Source organism: Acipenser ruthenus, chromosome 25, assembly GCF_902713425.1.
Source record: "Acipenser ruthenus chromosome 25, fAciRut3.2 maternal haplotype, whole genome shotgun sequence".
Lineage (NCBI taxonomy): Eukaryota > Metazoa > Chordata > Actinopteri > Acipenseriformes > Acipenseridae > Acipenser > Acipenser ruthenus.
The window spans coordinates 10225814-10247764 of NC_081213.1; the positions used below are offsets into that span (position 1 = coordinate 10225814).

At 46.6% G+C, this 21951-nt stretch overlaps 1 protein-coding gene across 1 annotated transcript in view; it reads right to left on the reverse strand.

Moving 5' to 3' along the window:
- The window catches only part of LOC117413921 (syndecan-3), an 87560-nt gene extending 65841 nt beyond the window's left edge, over positions 1 to 21719 (reverse strand). The window contains exon 1 of the mRNA XM_034023376.3: positions 21319 to 21719. Coding sequence (XP_033879267.3) covers positions 21319 to 21381 — 63 coding nt within the window. The 5' untranslated portion in view covers positions 21382 to 21719. The remainder of the gene's footprint in view (positions 1 to 21318) is intronic.
- Positions 21720 to 21951: the final 232 nt, after the last annotated feature.

A 21951-nucleotide genomic window follows, 5' to 3' on the forward strand; every position in this document is an offset into this window, starting at 1 on the left:
CCAGACTCCAGGGAAGGGCACTCCTCAAAGGAAAAGCTGGTCTCTGTGTACAGTATAACCAGCGAGAGGCAGGCTTCATTTCAAAACACTGCCTGGTCTCTCTCTACAGTATAACCAGCGAGAGGCAGGCTTCATTTCAACACTCCCTGGTCTCTGTACAGTATAACCAGCGAGAGGCAGGCTTCATTTCAACACTCCCTGGTCTCTCTCTACAGTATAACCAGCGAGAGGCAGGCTTAATTTCAACACTCCCTGGTCTCTGTACAGTATAACCAGCGAGAGGCAGGCTTCATTTCAACACTGCCTGGTCTCTCTGTACAGTATAACCAGCGAGAGGCAGGCTTCATTTCAACACTGCCTGGTCTCTCTGTACAGTATAGCCAGCGAGAGGCAGGCTTCATTTCAACACTGCCTGGTCTCTCTGTACAGTATAGCCAGCGAGAGGCAGGCTTCATTTCAACACTGCCTGGTCTCTCTGTACAGTATAACCAGCGAGAGGCAGGCTTCATTTCAACACTGCCTGGTCTCTCTGTACAGTATAACCAGCGAGAGGCAGGCTTCATTTCAACACTGCCTGGTCTCTCTGTACAGTATAACCAGCGAGAGGCAGGCTTCATTTCAACACTGCCTGGTCTCTCTGTACAGTATAGCCAGCGAGAGGCAGGCTTCATTTCAACACTGCCTGGTCTCTCTGTACAGTCTAACCAGCGAGAGGCAGGCTTCATTTCAACACTGCCTGGTCTCTCCGTACAGCATAGCCAGCGAGAGGCAGGCTTCATTTCAACACTGCCTGGTCTCTCTGTACAGTCTAACCAGCGAGAGGCAGGCTTCATTTCAACACTGCCTGGTCTCTCTGTACAGCATAGCCAGCGAGAGGCAGGCTTCATTTCAACACTGCCTGGTCTCTCTGTACAGTCTAACCAGCGAGAGGCAGGCTTCATTTCAACACTGCCTGGTCTCTCTGTACAGTATAACCAGTGAGAGGCAGGCTTCATTTCAACACTGCCTGGTCTCTCTGTACAGTATAGCCAGCGAGAGGCAGGCTTCATTTCAACACTGCCTGGTCTCTCTGTACAGTCTAACCAGCGAGAGGCAGGCTTCATTTCAACACTGCCTGGTCTCTCCGTACAGCATAGCCAGCGAGAGGCAGGCTTCATTTCAACACTGCCTGGTCTCTCTGTACAGTCTAACCAGCGAGAGGCAGGCTTCATTTCAACACTGCCTGGTCTCTCTGTACAGCATAGCCAGCGAGAGGCAGGCTTCATTTCAACACTGCCTGGTCTCTCTGTACAGTCTAACCAGCGAGAGGCAGGCTTCATTTCAACACTGCCTGGTCTCTCTGTACAGCATAGCCAGCGAGAGGCAGGCTTCATTTCAACACTGCCTGGTCTCTCTGTACAGTATAACCAGTGAGAGGAATGATGAGGACCAGGGACTCCTGCTCCTCATCATTCCACTAATACACTGCATTCTATTCCAGCCCTGTGCTGGGGCCTCCTTTGAATCAGAAACAGGTAAAGCTTATAACATTCCAAGTGTCTGCAGATGTAAATTTTAAACAAGTCTCTACCAAATGTAGATTAGACCTAAGGAACTGCCAACTTAACGAGCGTATCAGATCAGAGCTGGTAGTTTGAAGAAGAAAAAGTAGATTCTGGCGATAATCTGGAACCAATTACAGTTCTATAAAACAAACACATACGGCTCTTCAGAAGTTAAAGACAAATAAACACACGATCATCTAGAGGGATCACAAACACACAATCATCTAGAGGGACTACAAACACACAATCATCTAGAGGGACCACAAACACACAATCATCTGGAGGGACCACAAACACACAATCATCTGGAGAGACCACAAACACACAATCATCTAGAGAGACCACAAACACACAATCATCTAGAGGGACCACACACGATAATCTAGAGGGACCACAAACACACAATCATCTAGAGGGACCACAAACACACAATCATCTAGAGGGACCACAAACACACAATCATCTAGAGGGACCACAAACACACAATCATCTAGAGGGACTACAAACACACAATCATCTAGAGGGACCACAAACACACAATCATCTAGAGGGACCACAAACACACAATCATCTAGAGGGACCACAAACACACAATCATCTGGAGGGACCACAAACACACGATCATCTAGAGGGACCACAAACACACAATCATCTGGAGAGACCACAAACACACAATCATCTAGAGGGACCACAAACACACAATCATCTGGAGGGACCACAAACACACGATCATCTAGAGGGACCACAAACACACAATCATCTGGAGGGACCACAAACACACAATCATCTAGAGGGACCACAAACACACAATCATCTAGAGGGACCAAATACTCACAAATCTAGAGCCGCAGTTCTCCTGCCTTTGTCTCTGAACTGGTTACCTATCAACTTCTGTAGCATTTAGTCCAGCCTCTGTGATTTTTGTTGTGAAGTAAGTTCAAAAAGTTGTTTTGCATTAATATCTCAAAATGGACAGTTTTGTTTAGAAAAATCTTGGAAATGGGAGTAATGAAGGGAATCGAGTGGCAGCAAAAGAAGTATACCAAGGATAAGATACATCTGTGCTTTCTCTCACTGACTACATCGAAAGCTGGATCAAGAAGCTGTCCTTGTGATACGATCGCACTGTTGGCTGTAAAGAACGTTGTATTGTGACTTAAAAATAACCAACGGCTATATATTAGTTTTGTTGATATTGCCTTGCGATGCAGGTTTCACTTCTCAATACTAACTATTCTGCAGTAATACAGGGCAGTGGGTCGCGCAGTCATTTTTATTGCTAGAAGGGGGTCGCAGTGCAGCGAAGTCTCAGAATCGCTGATCTAGAGGAAACACAAATACAAACTTTAATCAAATCAAATACAAACGCTTCAATGTTTTGATGGGAAGGTCTCACATTTTCCCCGAGTTTGTTTTGTGTACCTCTACAGCAACACCAGCTACTGGAGCCACTGCTGCTGCTTCCTGCTACCTGCTCACTTCCTGTGTGGTGTAGGTCAGGTTCACTCTCAACAATCAGACCATGTGACCTACAGCACAGGACGTGAATAGGTACCAGGACGTAGAATTTTAAACACGTCTATAATAAATTAACATGCAGAACCAGTCGGCCTCTGCACAGTCAAAGAGCCAGTCGGCCTCTGCACAGTCAAAGAGCCAGTCGGCCTCTGCACAGTCAAAGAGCCAGTCGGCCTCTGCACAGTCAAAGAGCCAGTCGGCCTCTGCACAGTCAAAGAGCCAGTCGGTCTCTGCACAGTCAAAGAGCCAGTCGGTCTCTGCACAGTCAAAGAGTCAGCCTGCCTCTGAACAGTCCTCCTCTGCACAATCAAAGGCATGTGATATGGCTGCTCACACTATAGCACCAGTAGCAAGAATACAGATTTCAAAGCCAGAGCAGTTATGCAGCAGAGGAGAAGCTCACCAAAGCAATGGCTGTTGCTCTTTAAAAGCCAGGGGCCCACTGCGAGACTTTACAAGGCTCATTGACAGAACTGCAGCCTGCGTTAACGACAGCAGATTGAGAGCTTCCCTTCACTCTCAATAAGCAGCCCAGAGGCAGCAGCAATATTATTTGTCTGCAATCGCTGCGGCGCGGCTGGCATCTGCTAAATGAAAACCTGATTTGCAGTGGCTGAATTGCTGATCCAGCCAACAGCAGCCCTGCTTTCCACCGCCTCCCTCCCCCGGGGGTGAAAGGTCAGCCCCATGCTGGTTTGAGTTATGAGCGACTGTGGGTTTAATGGAATTGGCCCAGTGCCCTACTTACTCCTTGTTCCAGGCCAGGGGAATGCTTTCATTCCTTTAAGTACAGCAGCCTAAGTAAAAAAAAAAAACTTTCAACTGAGGACTATCAAACAAGCACTGCCTTATAGGGTACGGAGCAAACAACATTAAAACAGCCCCTTTAATGTACAGCCCCTCGACACAACAAATCTGAAACAACGCTGCTTTTTCCCCTTTTGTTTTAAAATCAGTTTCTCGACTGTTCTGCGGTTGCATGGCGTTGTATGCTTTCTGTTTCTGTACAATGTGTTTTATACGCTGGTTTCTGTAGTGATAATACAATCAATTATGAGCAAGGGTGCTCTCCCTCCAGTCCAGGGCAGGCTTGAGGCATGGAGACTGAACTGCTCCCTCTCTCCCGCAACCCTAAGAGAAAGGGTGCTCCCTCCAGTCCAGGGCAGGCTTGAGGCATGGAGACTGAACTGCTTCCTCCCTCCCTCCCTCCGTCCCTAACCCCCTCAGAGAAAGTGTGCTCCCTACATCCAGCGCAGGTTTGAGGTATTTGCAGGTAAATAACTGCTTTAGTTCAGACACAGTAGCTTGTTTAGAGGGAGCTGTAAATTAGAGCTCCATTTCGAAGCCTGGGTTTGCTGATCGCTGCAGGGAGAGAGCTCAGCGTTTCCCAGGACAGTTGCCTTTAAGCGATGGTGCCTCTTCTGAGTGAAACCTTTCAAAGGAGTCTCTGCTCCCCCTCCCTTACTTCAGCACAGACACCAGGGCCCTTGATCGCTCAGGCTCAAAGGAGAGCTTCACGGATTGTAGAAATAAACAGGATCACGTTTAGAACATCACAAGGTTTTTTTTTTTAGCTTTTTAGTGTTACCCAGGGGAATTGGGAAAAGGGGGAGCAGTGACACGTCCTTGACCTCCCTCAGTCATTAACCAATCACTGTGTTAACAGGCAAGTTAAGCCACACAGCCTCGGCACTGTTCAGTTTCCAAAAGCCTTATTCAGGTTCACTTACAGCAACATTTAAAATAATCGAAGTTGCCCCACTTCCATCATCCTTTTTTTAAAATGTAATTTTATGTTTTAACTAATAAACCACAACCATGAAAACCAAACAGTTTTTTTGTATCCCATAAACACTGCGGAGATGGGCAGGTATTATAAGTTCACTGTGGAGGTCCATTGCTTCGGGGAGAATGATAATGTTTATTTAGATTTTTTGCTGTTTCGTGTATCACACACTAATTGCGTACAGAAGAAATCACCTATCCCTCTCATGCCTGATTGCTTGATCGATTGTTTTGTTACAAGAATGTATTCTGGATTTTATAAAAGCTGCACCTCCCTGTTGTAGCTGGAAAGGCGGCAGACCTGTGAGGCACCCCGCTCCCCTGTGAGGCACCCCGCTCCCCTGTGAGGCACCCCGCTCCCCTGTCAGGCACCCTGCTCCCCTGTCAGGCTCCCCTGTCAGGCTCCCCGCTCCCGTCAGGCACCCCTGTCATGCACCCCTGTCATGCACCCCGCTCCCCTGTGAGGCACCCCGCTCCCCAGTCAGGCTCCCCAGTCAGGCTCCCCAGTCAGGCTCCCCGCTCCCCCGTCAGGCACCCCGCTCCCCCATCAGGCACCCCGCTCCCCTGTCAGGCACCCCCATCAGGCACCCCGCTCCCCTGTCAGGCACCCCCATCAGGCACCCCGCTCCCCTGTCAGGCACCCCGCTCCCCTGTCAGGCTCCCCCGTCAGGCACCCCGCTCCCCTGTCAGGCTCCCCCGTCAGGCACCCCGCTCCCCTGTCAGGCTCCCCCGTCAGGCTCCCCCGTCAGGCACCCCGCTCCCCTGTCAGCCCCTCTATAGGGCTAAAGCTGCCGTGCCCCACAATCCTGATCAATTTCACACAATACAATCCTGCAGTGTGTGTTTATTGTTGCATTGTTCCACAGTGTGGTAAGTGAGCTATTTGTAGAAGACAGCAGTCCAGCTTGCTTACATTCACAGAAAGGGGTTTAAAACCCGCCTGTCACTGTGAGCCAAACAGGCCTCTACACTAGACAGTCCACATCAATATCTTCAGTCTCTGGAATTAGAAAACTGTGGTCGCACATCCAGAAGGTCCATGTAATCACAGACATTTACCATGTGTATAAAACCAGCAGTAAATAAGACTGCAAGTTTACAGCAATTGTATATGGGAAAAGACTGTGAAGGAATAATGCATATGAAATACATCAGCGTACACTGTGCACTTACTACTGTGTGAACAGTAAGGGTAACGCCTGGCTTTGGCCTGCAGATTAAATGTCTAAGAACAGCTCAAACCATTTATCACTTGGCAAATGTTTAAACTCTAAACTAATATCATCGCCAGGTTAAAGACCGCAGCATCATTATTCTATTCGGAGGGGACCAAATAAACAGAGAGAGAGAGAGAGAGATGGTTTCACATCAGACTCACACAAGCACATTGTGATTTGCACTCGCATTACATTTTCAGCAGGATACTAGTCTGCACAGTACACAGAGCTGACAGCTATGGGTCAGGGGTCTCAGCCATGACTTCATTGTTTAGACCAAACTGGGTCATGTCTCGGAGCAGTAAACCCCCCAGCCTTGGATCCTGCCACCACTCCATCAGTCCTGCCCCTCCATCACAGAGCATAAATCTCATCAATCGCACCAACAGCTGCTCTGTGCCTCACTCAGGGCTGAGAGCCAATCCGTGCCTCACTCAGGGTTGAGAGCTGCTCCGCTCCTCGCTCAGGGTTGAGAGCTGTTCCGTGCCTCGCTCAGGGTTGAGAGCTGCTCCGCGCCTCGCTCAGGGTTGAGAGCTGCTCCGCGCCTCGCTCAGGGTTGAGAGCTGCTCCGTGCCTCGCTCAGGGTGGAGAGCTGCTCCGTGCCTCGCTCAGGGTTGAGAGCTGCTCCGCGCCTCGCTCAGGGTTGAGAGCTGCTCCGCGCCTCGCTCAGGGTTGAGAGCTGCTCCGCGCCTCGCTCAGGCTTGAGAGCTGCTCCGTGCCTCGCTCAGGGTTGAGAGCTGCTCCGTGCCTCGCTCAGGGTTGAGAGCTGCTCCGTGCCTCGCTCAGGGCTGAGAGCTGCTCCGCGCCTCGCTCAGGGTTTACATTTCTCTTATCAGTGCGCATCTCCCTTTCCCTTCCCCACCCACCTCTTCTGGCTGCAGTCTCGTTATTATACTGCCGGCGGGACTCTGCAGTACAGAGACACTTGTATCTTTCAATAGACTGCTTCAAACAGGAGTATACAGCACCTTCTTAGTGTGGTGCTTTTTAAAGTTTGTTATAAATACAGAAATGGCCATAACAATAATTATAAGTCACCTACTGGAGCCAATCAGAAAACATTCTTATAATTTCGTTGAGAACGTCAACGAGAAAGCATTCGAAATGTTTCAACCACAACAGAATCTACATACACAGACTCAATACGTTAAGATCCGCTTTTCATCTCTCTCTTGATTTCTGTTTGCTTTGTTATTCATTGGTAGGACTCATGTGGACTCTCATGTTTCAATTCAATTAAATTCTCAGATATTTGCCAACTCGTTTTACACCTCTGTAAATTAAACTACAGACGAAAGAGAGCAGTTACCTACCCTTCACTACCTTAGAAAACAATGAAGATCTCTGTTTGTCCACTGTTGAGTACACCATGTAATCCACGCTGGATCAGGGGGAGTGATTAAAATCAGCTTGCTCAGACAACCTAGTTATTACTGTAAAATCTGAATATGACATGCCCAATTAATAATAACATACAATAGGAGGCTAAATATAAGATACTGCAGGTTCAGAATAATTCCAACACGGATATTTACTGCTTGTACTGAATGTTGGAACACAAAGAATTCCTGTCATTGAGGCATTTACTAAAATCAGACAGAATGATCCACAGTGATAAATATGCAGATCGAAGCGGATAGGAAGAGACTGATGCAGGCAGGTCTGCACACAAACAGCCAGGGCAGAGACTTCAGTATGAACAGTTACAGGTGCTGACAGCACCACTCACCTCAGTATGAACAGTTACAGGCACTGATAGCACCACTGGACCTCAGTATGAACAGTTACAGACGCTGATAGCACCACTGGAGAGATTCATCTCATTTGGACAGCTCTTTCCTCCCAATCGGAGGATGTGGAGGGTCATCAATTCAATTTGCACCTCATGCAAATCATCAAGCTGCAGTGGCGTCCCTGACAGCGTGCATGGAAATGAACCTGCGCAGGGCTCCTGATTTGCATGCTCAGGTGCAGCAAGCAGAAGCTTCACTTCAATGACTCTCCCACAATGGCAAATACCATGGGCTCCATTTACATTATCTCAACAGAGTGTGATCACAAATACCATGGGCTCCATTTACATTATCTCAACAGAGTGTGATCACAAATACCATGGGCTCCACTGACATGATCTCAGCAGAGTGTGATCACAAATACCATGGGCTCCACTGACATGATCTCAGCAGAGTGTGATCACAAATACCATGGGCTCCATTTACATGATCTCAGCAGAGTGTGATCACAAATACCATGGGCTCCATTTACATGATCTCAACAGAGTGTGATCACAAATACCATGGGCTCCACTGACATGATCTCAACAGAGTGTGATCACAAATACCATGGGCTCCACTGACATGATCTCAACAGAGTGTGATCACAAATACCATGGGCTCCACTGACAGGATCTCAACAGAGTGTGATCACAAATACCATGGGCTCCATTTACATGATCTCACCAGAGTGTGATCACAAATACCATGGGCTACATTTACATGATCTCACCAGAGTGTGATCACAATCCCATGGGCTCCACTGACATGATCTCAACAGAGTGTGATCACAAATACCATGGGCTCCACTGACATGATCTCAACAGAGTGTGATCACAAATACCATGGGCTCCATTTACATAATCTCAGCAGAGTGTGATCACAAATACCATGGGCTCTACTGACATGATCTCAGCAGAGTGTGATCACAAATACCATGGGCTCCACTGACATGATCTCAGCAGAGTGTGATCACAAATACCATGGGCTCCACTGACATGATCTCAGCAGAGTGTGATCACAAATACCATGGGCTCCATTTACATAATCTCAGCAGAGTGTGATTACAAATACCATGGGCTCTACTGACAGGATCTCAACAGAGTGTGATCACAAATACCATGGGCTCCACTGACATGATCTCAACAGAGTGTGATCACAAATACCATGGGCTCCACTGACATGATCTCAACAGAGTGTGATCACAAATACCATGGGCTCCATTTACATAATCTCAGCAGAGTGTGATCACAAATACCATGGGCTCTACTGACATGATCTCAGCAGAGTGTGATCACAAATACCATGGGCTCCACTGACAGGATCTCAACAGAGTGTGATCACAAATACCATGGGCTCCACTGACATGATCTCAGCAGAGTGTGATCACAAATACCATGGGCTCCATTTACATAATCTCAGCAGAGTGTGATCACAAATACCATGGGCTCCACTGACAGGATCTCAACAGAGTGTGATCACAAATACCATGGGCTCCACTGACATGATCTCAGCAGAGTGTGATCACAAATACCATGGGCTCCATTTACATAATCTCAGCAGAGTGTGATCACAAATACCATGGGCTCTACTGACATGATCTCAGCAGAGTGTGATCACAAATACCATGGGCTCCATTTACATAATCTCAGCAGAGTGTGATCACAAATACCATGGGCTCCACTGACATGATCTCAGCAGAGTGTGATCACAAATACCATGGGCTCCATTTACATAATCTCAGCAGAGTGTGATCACAAATACCATGGGCTCCACTGACATGATCTCAGCAGAGTGTGATCACAAATACCATGGGCTCCACTGACAGGATCTCAACAGAGTGTGATCACAAATACCATGGGCTCCACTGACATGATCTCAGCAGAGTGTGATCACAAATACCATGGGCTCCATTTACATAATCTCAGCAGAGTGTGATCACAAATACCATGGGCTCCACTGACAGGATCTCAACAGAGTGTGATCACAAATACCATGGGCTCCACTGACATGATCTCAGCAGAGTGTGATCACAAATACCATGGGCTCCACTGACATGATCTCAGCAGAGTGTGATCACAAATACCATGGGCTCCACTGACAGGATCTCAACAGAGTGTGATCATTTATGTTTTATGTGGTGTGTTATTGTTGGTGTGTATGTATTGGTGCACGGGGTATAATGTGGGCTATGTAACACGAGCGATTTAAAAGTGATTTAAAATCGAGTCTCGATACAGCTGCATAAAAGAGTGAGTGTTTCACGCACACAGGGTTGTGTGTTCGCAGTGGAGAGAGAGAGAGAGAGAGAGAGAGAGAGAGGCAAAATAATTAAAATCTAAAGAAATAATCAATTGCTACTCGTGCTGGAAGGACCAGCACGATACTTGCTTGGGGTCTGTTTGTATTGGCCAATGTGCCGTTTGCTTTGTATAAAGTGTTTCTGTTTTGTTTAAACTTTTTATTTATTAATAAACACGCCGCAGCGCTTTCATACCCCCGTGCTGTCCAAGTGTCAATTTCCTGCCTGGTCTGACATCACCACATGAGCCATCAAGTCACAGATTAATATTAAGAATCTACAGTACAAAGCTAGACTGACAATAGAGAGATGCACCCTACATTCCCTCAGCAATCCCCTTACACTACAGAAAGAAATCAGCACAACATCTTATTCATTGACAAAGATTTTTCATTGAAACGCTTGCTCATTTTACAACCCTTTCTTCTCAGTGTTGATATGATTGAGTGTTCAACGCTCCACATGTATCTGCACTACAGAACAGCAACTGTAAATCCAGGCTGAGGAAACACACAGACAAGGACAACCGTTACAAACGACTACAGAGACACAAACAAGAAACCCGCTGTCGTAATAAATAGTCTTAATAGTAATATGAAGTCTTTATCAAGGTCTACTTCGTGTTGCCAAATGGAACTCAATTTACGACTTTTGTTTTTAGTACAGTATTACCACTATATATCTCATGAGCAAGCACTCTGAATGCTGGCTACTGAAACTGGAGCTGTGCTACAGTACATTCTGTGAAGTGGACAGGTCCCCCGATCACCTTTCAGCATCCCTAGGAGTGGTTTAATTGGTCTGCATCCAGTGAAGGCAAGTGTGCTGGCTCTTAATTGGATGTTTTATGATCAAAACTAAGAAAGGTTCCACGAGCAGCATTCAAGGCAGGGGGCAGTGTTAACCCTTACTGGACCGCACTGGTTTAATGAAGGGTTCTTCACTGCTGAACATGTTTAAACCTTACTCACTGCATTTGAAGTATAGCTGAAACTATAAAGGGGAATTATTATACATCTAACACTAACGATTTATACTCCACCTTCATCTTGAGAAACGATATGAAGATCAAAGCTGAAGAGCACCTCTCTTTGATTGTCGTCTTTAAAATCATAATAAAATCACTCACGAGTTAGTGTGGGGGTTGCAGCGGTGAGCCGGGATGAACAATTGGGTATTCCAAATTGGGAGCAAATCAGGGGTAAAATAACTGCTGATTCCAAATTTATTAAAAAAATAAATAAAAAAATAATAAAAGGATTCATTACACTGATGTAAACCAACCATTTAATAGCAGCGATTTGAGCTCAAATGGTTCAGGAGTCACAGCCAGCATTCACCAGGACGGAGGGAAGGGGCTAATCCCCCAAATTTCAGCAGGAATAATAAGACTCTGATTGCATAGCAGTTTGATCCATTCCTGATGAGTTTAGAAGGCTTGATAACTATACATTGTGGCTAATCAAGTTCATAGTAACACCTGGAATGAGTGAAACTGCTATGCAATAGGAGCCTTATTTCCATCCCTGTTCAAGGACGTGTATATCATCAAACCACAGGGCTGAGAGAGCTCAAACCGTGGCTCCTCCTAATCCTCATGGGCACCATTCTGAACGAGTACATTCTGAGACATGCCTGCGCCACTGGATTTCAACCCACTGATAGATGGAACGAGCCTGTTAACTGCTGAAGCAGCTAGCGAGACTCTTTCAACCATTCCCTCCCACGCTGCTTAAACACAAACAGTTTTGATGTGGCTGTCTGACTGAACTCTCCATATGGACACCACAACCAGGTGCTTGGAAATACAGCAAAGAATAGTTGCTTGAAAGTTTGAGTTTCCTGTGCTTTATAGTACTTGGTCCTTCCTAAGCCTGGAACAGGCAGTCAGTCCTGGGAGGGTCAAGCCTGCCTCTCTCTCTCACACTGGTTCAGGGGATACGCTCCTCGGCTAAGGCAGCCAGTCCTGGGAGGGTCAAGCCTGCCTCTCTCTTGTCACACTGGTTCAGGGGACGCGCTCCTCAGCTAAGGCAGCCAGTCCTGGGAGGGTCAAGCCTGCCTCTCTCTCTCAAACTGGTTCAGGGGATACGCTCCTCGGCTAAGGCAGCGTCCTGGGAGGGTCAAGCCTGCCTCTCTCTCGTCACACTGGTTCAGGGGACGCGCTCCTCAGCTAAGGCAGCCAGTCCTGAGAGGGTCAAGCCTGCCTCTCTCTCTCACACTGGTTCAGGGGACGCGCTCCTCAGCTACTCTCTAAGAGAGTCTTTGTCCCAGCCCCACAACACAGACACTCCATTCATCACAGAAATACAATAAACCTTCCCACTCTGACAGAGTCAAACTCCTCACAAACAAGAGTCAGCGGCTCAGCTTTAATTGAGTTTGGGTCATAAGATCCTGCAGATCAAAAGAGCTGGTGCCACGCAATGAGATCCACATGGTGGGAAGGGAGAGGGGGAGGAAGGAAGGGAGGCAGGGGGGCAGGAAGGGGTGAACCCTCAGTCTCCAGGGTACACCATTGTGTCGTTATTGCTGCTACCTTGGCATGCGACAGCTTTGATACCTGTGGCACACACGCAGAGGTGTCAAATGCACTCCCATCAGCTCTCACTAGATGGCAGTATCAAGCATTGTGGCTCCCACTGATCTAGTCTGGTCTAGTGGACAAAAGCTGTGTTTGGTAGTGCACGTGTCCAGCCCTAATTGTTATATGGCAAATAATCTACCTGTTACTGTCACAATCAATTAGAATCAAAACGCAAGTTACATGTTTGCAACCCCAATGATGAAATACACAACTTCACGAGCAGGACGAAAGTACAGGAAGCAGAAATTCTTTCTCCTTGCAAGCACTGCTGCCAACAAACAAACCCTTCCCTTCCCACTCCACAAGCACTTCAGACAGGGCTGAGGCTTCAGAGACACCTCCCTGTTTAATAGCAGGAGAGGAGACTGATCTGGAATGCATTAGATGTGGCGACAGACCCTCACACAAGCCCGGGATGTGGGGCACAGATGGAGAACTCCATGTGGAGTCTGGAGCTCCTCCTCCGAACATCTTACTGATGTGGTCAGAGAAAATCAATTCAGATCTTGCTTGTACTCCCTATGTTGCAGGTTCTGAAAGACGTCATTCTCATTATATATGGAAATACACACGTTTTTTGTACATGGTGTAGTAACATGAATGCTCAAAAAGGAAGGGGGTGGTGAACTATATTAGATATTATCCGATTACTTGGGATTACAACATTCTTGTGAAAATCCTCTTTTTTAAAATCGCTACTTTCCTGTTTGGTTTGTGGTATGTGATGGTAGCACTTTCACATTGTGGTCTTGGTCAAAGAAACAAAAAAGCCACTCAGTGTCGCCTGTCACTGTTTCCAAGCGCTTGTCACAGCTTCCAAACTATTTCTATGTGCTCTCTTCATGTGGATACGTTTTAAAATTACATTTTGGTGAAAAACATATGTTTCTAAAAATACCCTGTTAAAAATGCTCCAAGCCTAGTACACATTTGTAAAACAGTGCATTTGTAAAATGTACCAATGCTAATTTGAATCCCAGTGCACCACTACAATCTTATTCTGCTAGGCAAATGTTATTATTACTAATGTGATTAAATATAGTCATATGTTTTGGCCATAACTGTATTTAATTTATTTTTTGAGAATTGTTATGTTTTATGTAAATTTTACCGCAGATTTCCGTGGGGACTAATAAATGTGATATACAGTATGTAGGGCCCATGACCGACAGACAGTAGCCTTTCCACTATATACACCCACTGCCCTCATCCATGTTTGTGAAATCGGGGGCAGTATTCACCTGAACAGCCTTCGAGAAGTCAAACTGCCTGCAGAGCTTCCCTCTGAGGCCACCACAACTAACCATATTCAAAATGCTAGCAGGAATAATTCAGGCAGTCGACCGCAGACCAGGGACGTGCAAGGTGTCACTCATATCAACTGCATATGAAATGCTGCTTTTACAGACTGCTCCACTGGGGTGACGAGAGAGCGTGAGAGAGACAGAGAGACAGAGAGACAGAGACAGAGAGAGAAAGACAGACAAACAGACAGAGAGAGACAGAGACAGAGTTTCCAAGCTTGACATGACAAGTTCCAAGCGCTGAAATCTAATCATGTATTTTGAACGGTTCTGGAAATGGGTGTTTGGGATCTCAGTGGGTTTAACACTGGCCAGTAATGCTCAGAGGATGCAGACATTTAAAAATAAAACATTAGCCATAAAATGAAGAAATAATCTAAGACACTTAAAGTTCAATGACAAACATTTTGAGTAGAAGATTTTCTCATGTCTTCATTGTCATTTTGCCTTCATCAATCGACACTACTTCTTGTGAATACCACGGCTTTAGTTTAAAATGTGCTTTCTTACCGTGGATATGCAATTGGAAAACATCACTGGTTCATTGTCAGTATCACTAAAGATCTGTGTGTTTACTGGTTTTTCTCTTTATATTAAAATTAGAGATATTCAGCAGCTTTTGTTCAAATACAACTCAATGGGTTTAGAGTTTAAACCACTTCTTCCAGGTAGCTTGTCACTTCAACAGCACTTGGACGCTGAGGGATTGGCCTGTTTCAGATTGTGAACGCTAAGCAGTGAGTGGAAGAGGGAGGGAGGGAATCACGTTGAAATGAGTCCCTCAATCACGGTTGTAGCAGAATTCTAACACTAACACCTTTTAAGATTTCATTTCCAATGTCTCGATGCCTCGAAGTCTTGCTGACATTATTATTTCAGCACGTCTGCAGTTAATCTGTGGGAAGCCAGGAGTCGTCAATCTCACAGCCTCTCCAACAGAGATAGTGAGAAGTGCAGAGCAGGGTCTAATCTCATGAAGTGACACAGGAATGTAATCCCGTGTGTGAGAGTCAGGCAGCTTCCAATGGGCAGCATTCACAGAGACTGTGTACAGCATCGCCCCCTCAAGCAGCTTCTAGGATTCCTCAGCTTCTTTAACAACATTTCTTACATTATTCACAAACCCATGCTCTCTACCGCCGGGCTTCATTGACTGTGCAGTTTGTTTACACTCTCTAATCTACCTGCATATCACTCACTCACAGTCACAGGGGCGGTGCAGGTGTCCTCACAACATTGGATTCTGAGATGCTTGAAAATCGGATTTAATAAGAACATAAGAAAGTTTACAAACGAGAGGAGGCCATTCAGCCCATCTTGCTCGTTTGGTTGTTAGTAGCTTATTGATCCCAGAATCTCATCAAGCAGCTTCTTGAAGGATCCCATGGTGTCAGCTTCAACAACATTACTGGGGAGTTGGTTCCAGACCCTCACAATTCTCTGTGTAAAAAAGTGCCTCCTATTTTCTATTCTGAATGCCCCTTTATCTAATCTCCATTTGTGACCCCTTGTCCTTGTTTCTTTTTTCAGGTTGAAAAAGTCCCCTGGGTCAACCTTGTCAATAATAAATCCGCTTTGCTTCAAATTCGCTGCCCTGCTCTGTTTCATATGAAATGGTTTGTGTTCACTCTGCACAGTGCACATGGGGGCTGATTAAGATCAGAATCACTCCACATCTGGATCCCTCGATTTAGGGAATGGGGGCGGGGGTGGGGGTCCAAGAAAAGGTAAAGGATTAGCACTGGACAGCTAGCCCCCAGTCCCAGCACAGTCTCACTGCATTCATACATTCAATCAGAGAGGGCTCCCCTCCCTGAGGCAACAACTTCAACTAGGCAACCCCCTGACAATACCAGACAAGTAATGAGACCCAACCGGGCTCACAACTAATACTCTCAGTGGGAGGGGAGGGACTGAATCCACACTCGCTTGGAATGAGGTAGTACTGAACACAGACTTTAAAAGGAATGTCGAACAACTAGCATCTAAAGAGCTCGATTCTGTGGGAGCTAGTTATACTGGCACATTTACACTTATCTGAGACAAATTATTACACTGAATAAACGAGAACAGCTGCAAGAAAAATAACAAGAGTGATTTGCAGCGACTCCCAGGGAGAGTTTATGAAGATTGAAGACGTACTTATAAGTAAACAAATATAATCATATAACATATCTAATCATGTGTGTACATTAACATCTGTACATGAACTGAATATTTAACTGGGAAATTCAAAACATCGTGCATGAACAAATACTTCATAATCACTTGCTTATATAGGAAAGCAACACAAAAGCATCATCCAAGCAGCGTTGCTACCACTACTGTACAATGCTAGTACATTACCAGAAGAATATCATTACTGCACCATTTCAATAACCCTGCAGTACACTGAAATGAACTGGAATACATGGGCATTATGGTACTTTTATAGGTCAATACTAATGTTCTATTCAGAAAGTAATGGATTAGCGGGCTTTGTAAATCACATATACTGTATCAATCTAGGACATACGGCACACACACTGAGATGTGACATCCACAATATTGAGACAAGACTGATCAGAAAGGCACTGTATACACGAGAGAGAGAGAGAGAGAGAGAGAGAGAGAGAGAGAGAGAGAGAGAAACCCAGCTCTCCGGGTTTTACAGTTAATACATAAACAGTTGATAAATACCCAGAAGGAGGGTAAATTGGTTAACCAGACTGGAACCTAGGAGTCCCGTGAGGTTCCAACGTGATTTCCCACGGCGTGTCGGCGTGTGATAACACACGACACTACGATAAGCCAGGATGAGGTCCCAACAGTACTGAAAGTGTGAACAGAGTGCAGGGGGGCTCCAGACCATTGCTGTAGTCTTTACTGCACAATGCTGTTGTGTTTACCATTTCAATTAAACTCCTAATTAAAGCCCCACAGCAGACCACGCTGTTTGAGCACCTATGCTGTATAAACAGATCCGTGTTTCAAGCCAGCCTCAGATTCACAGCAGGGTCACTGAGGTCTGAATTCACGCTGGTGTGCGCAGGAGTTATCCACAATTAATTAAGCTCTCATAGTTCACATTATTTATATATCTTTCTCTCCAACGAAAATGTCAAGTGTTCCATACTTTTTTCGTTTTGAGTGACCTTCGTACTGTTGATTTGATGGACATCGACACCTGTGCCTTCTGCTACTGTTGTCAATTCAACGCTTGTCTTCTTTCTATTCCTTAAGGATATTATCTTCAAGTATTGCTCATCCTTGTTAGACAGCTTTTTGGGTCTTCCAGTCCTGGTTTTGTCAATTACAGATTATGTTTCTCTGTACTTGTTGATTATGCTTCAGATACCACACCTTGAAAATCAAGTGATGCGAGCTATTTCACTCAATGTTTTTTCACAAGTGCTCGTATGTTCCAGTGAATAGTATTCAAAACGGTTTTTTTTCTTCCAGTAAAAAAGCGGCAATTTCCACAATTAATTACGTATGTAATTCGACTAAAGCATTCCTTCTCTGAGGGCATTTCGTTTCCAGACTTAAGTTTCCATGGAATCGCGATGGACCAATCAGTTTTGAGCTTACAAGCGATGTTGGTGATGAAGGTCGAACTGTACAATCATATACCCGAGTCAGTAACCGTACAGCAAGAGTTATGAAGTTGTATAAAACCATTTTTTAAAAACAACCAACCTATGTTTTCTGTGTAAGATCGTCTTTTTTTTTTACTCAAAGTGTACGCAATACACATACATGCCAACAGTCCCTATATGGTCGGGACCATCCCGATTTCCTAGCAAATGTCCCACGTCCCGATGCATAGGAAGAAAGTCCCGATATCACAACTCTGCGGAGTAGAGTTAGTGAAAACCACACGCTGTGCTCTTTGTGCGGCTGATCACCAACTTATACAAAGATAAGAACGCTTCATTATGTCTATTTTTACTGTCATGATGGTCGTGTCGTGCTGAGTTGGGGGGATATGTCTATTACATGAGACAAGCGTCCCGCTGAGCAGTTTTCAAACGTTGGCAATATGAATACAGTGAGTATGTGTTATAGAATTGTAAAATGTCATATGCATTAACTTAGAAGATCGATCGGAAACCTAGCATGTACGACTAATTCAGGAAACGATATTTGCATTGCGCAGTTAATGAATATGACGATTTTATTTTTATGCGCTTTGTTTTGCTGATTCAGTCTTTACTAAAAAGCAAAATATCACTATATGAGCTACAAGATGTACCGGTCAGATCTTTTGCTGCATTATCACAAAATGTATATACAGATAAAAAGTACACCCACACACACACACACAAACAAACTCGCACGTACAAATACGCATAAACACACACTGTGATTATCTATCTATGTTTAAATAGGCACGGTACTAAAGATGATTAAAGACAAAGGTTCTTTACTTTAGAAGACTATCATAATTCCCTTTTCAAGAAGTTCAAGTCAAATGGAAATTTATGTTCAAACTCATGTACAGTACGAATCTCTTCTATCTCTGTCTCCACTGTCTACTGCGCGTCAAAACAAAAAAAAGTGAATTGACGCGAAACGCTGGTGTGTCCAGCCTTTAGGGTGCTAAAAGGCAGGGTTCTTCAAGCTAAATACACAGTAGAAATGCCGACATTAATGAATGAGTTAACTCTCGTAGCGACACGTTCTGGCAAAATTGAGCTACAAGGATATGACACCTGCACCCGCGCAGGGGGAGGACCCCCATACCCCCCACACCCGCGCTGGGGGAGGATCCCCATACCCCCCACACCCGGGCTGGGGGAGGATCCCCATACCCCCCACACCCCCCTGCACCCGCGCTGGGGGAGGACCCCCATACCCCCCACACCCGCGCTGGGGGAGGACCCCCATACCCCCCACACCCCACACCCCCCTGCACCCGCGCTGGGGGAGGATCCCCATACCCCCCTGCACCCGCGCTGGGGGAGGATCCCCATACCCCCCTGCACCCGCACTGGGGGAGGATCCCCATACCCCCCTGGACCCGCGCTGGGGGAGGATCCCCATACCCCCCTGCACCCGCGCTGGGGGAGGATCCCCATACCCACCTGCACCCGCGCTGGGGGAGGATCCCCATACCCCCCATACCCCCCATACCCCCCACACCCCCCTGCACCCGCGCTGGGGGAGGATCCCCACACCCCCCTGCACCCGAGCTGGGGGAGGACCCCCATAACCCCCACACCCCCCTGCACCCACGCTGGGGGAGGACCCCCATACCCCCCACACCCCCCTGCACCCGCGCTGGGGGAGGACCCCCATACCCCCCCACACCCCCCTGCACCCGCACTGGGGGAGGATCCCCATACCCCCCACACCCCCCTGCACCCGCGCTGGGGGAGGACCCCCATACCCCCCACACCCCCCCTGCACCCGCGCTGGGGGAGGACACCCATACCCCCCACACCCGCCTGCACCCGCGCTGGGGGAGGACCCCCATACCCCCCACACCCGCGCTGGGGGAGGACCCCCATACCCCCCACACCCCACACCCCCCTGCACCCGCGCTGGGGGAGGACCCCCATACCCCCCACACCCCACACCCCCCTGCACCCGCGCTGGGGGAGGACCCCCATACCCCCCACACCCCCCTGCACCCGCGCTGGGGGAGGACACCCATACCCCCCACACCCCCCTGCACCCGCGCTGGGGGAGGACCCCCATACCCCCCACACCCCCCTGCACCCGCGCTGGGGGAGGACCCCCATACCCCCCACACCCCCCTGCACCCGCGCTGGGGGAGGACCCCCATACCCCCCTGCTGCCTTCTTAGGATTTCTAGCCTCTTACTTTAAATGAAAAGACTGCTACAGAATTAACACATTTTGCTTCATAAAGTCAAATGAAACCTGCTGAATAATGTTAAGGTAACGTATTGAATTACATATCGCTTTGTAGTTTTCCATAGACTTAACCAAAAATGGAATAATGTGACAATTCGAAATCTAACATGAAATACTGTACTAGTATTATGGCTTCCAGTAGACTTTTGCGATATCATTTTGTAGTTTATTTGATTACATTATGTTAAATAAAATATCTAAATTAAGTTTATAGTTATTTTTGTTTAATTATGTCTCAATCCTAAAATTCTAATGATGAAAAACTTTTGGCCACAGCTGTATATAACGGAACATATGAATGTTTACAGTATATATAAATCATTAGGAAATGTATGATTCAAATAGGTTTCCTGTATTTTACCAAGCTGAACAGCTATCTTCTTCAGTTGTGGTTTTCTTAACATGGAAAACAAACTAGAAAGGTGTTTATAGGGCAAACCCTGGCAGAGCGCGCTCGCTGGATTAAGAGGGGGCCCTTTTCAAAGGACTTGTCCCGGGCTCCAGCATTCCTGCCTGCGGGTCTCAATATCATGTTGCCGTGCTGAGATGTGAGCGCGCTATACAGAACAGTAAGCACGTACACATAACGCTATACCAGAGCACCCGTATTCTTCCTAGCCGCACATGCCTGTCCTATTGCAACCTGATGACGGTTTTTCATTCGCTCCGTCATGACATCCGAATGCCGATATCCTGCCCCTGCCCCCTTTCTTTGAGAAGTCCCGTTCGTGTTTGGGACCCCAGGGTCCGCGCAGGGAGCGGGTAAATGTTTTCAGGCTGCTGTAGTATAAACATCCCCGAGGTACACTCCCGCACGTCGGCATGGAAATGAGCGGAGAGGAGGAGGAGGAGCAAACCACTCCGGGTCTGCTCATGCTAGCGTTTTCAACACAGCTTCATACAATCTCAGCAAAACCCGGCAACACTACTGTACAACCAAGAATAAATAGAGCAGCGCTATTGTATTGTTTATTATTGTTAAGATGTAGCTGTAACCGGATTATCTGAGTGCCCTTTAATATATACATATACACACACACACTATATGAAACAGCAATATCTGGAGAATAAGATCCATAAACCTGCATTGTCCAATTATATCAGACTACGCGTCATGCGTCCCTTGAGAAATATGTAGAACAGCGCAGCAATTGAATAAAAAAAAAGGAATCAAAGCCACTCGGATCATCGCGTGCAGTGTGCTCTGTGCAAACCTCGTCACAATAAAGTACATCCGATAACGACTGAAAAACCAAACAAGCACCGATTCCTTCAAGAGTCAATAAATTCCGGTATTTTACACATGCACTTGAGTTTTACAGTAAGATCAACACTAGCACGCCGACTGCAAGTGCTACAGATGAGCATTTTGTTGTTTAAAATAATGGATAGATAAAATAAAATAATACAACTGGTATTATTGTCACTTACCGATGCGACGTCGCTCAAAGCCAGTACGATGGACCCGACCGCTATCCAGCACAGAAGCTTCATGGTGCTCGTGTGTACGGCAGCAGTCAAATTAAGCCTATTAGCCCGTGTTCGTTGTTTTGTGATTGTATCGGTATGAGTATTTAGCGTATAATTTTCAAAACAAAGCCCCGCTAAATAAACGAACAGTGCACCGTCCTCAACAGCGCTGCTGCCAGGCAGTGTTAGTATCGCAACACGGTCTCTCCTTCCACTCCGTTTTCCACGCGAGTTTTCTTGTGTGTTTTACTAGAGGCGTCCCCTCGTGTGTGGTGTAAAGATGTAAGCTTCTCTTTCTATCTCCGCCTAAAGCTCGGTGTCCTTCTCTCTCTCTCTCTCTCTCTCTCTCTCTCTCTCTCTCTCTCTCTCTCTCTCTCTCTCTCTCCTCTCTCTCTCTCCTCTCTCTCTCTCCTCTCTCTCTCTCTCTCTCTCTCTCTCTCTCTCTCTCTCTCTCTCTCTCTCTCTCTCTCTCTCTCTCTCTCTCTCTCTCTCTCTCTCTCTCTCAGTTTAGGGCATGCTGGTCCACCTCCATTGTTTCGATGGAAGTGAAGACGCTACAGCGCCACAGTCCAGCAGTGCGCTGGTAGGAGGAGA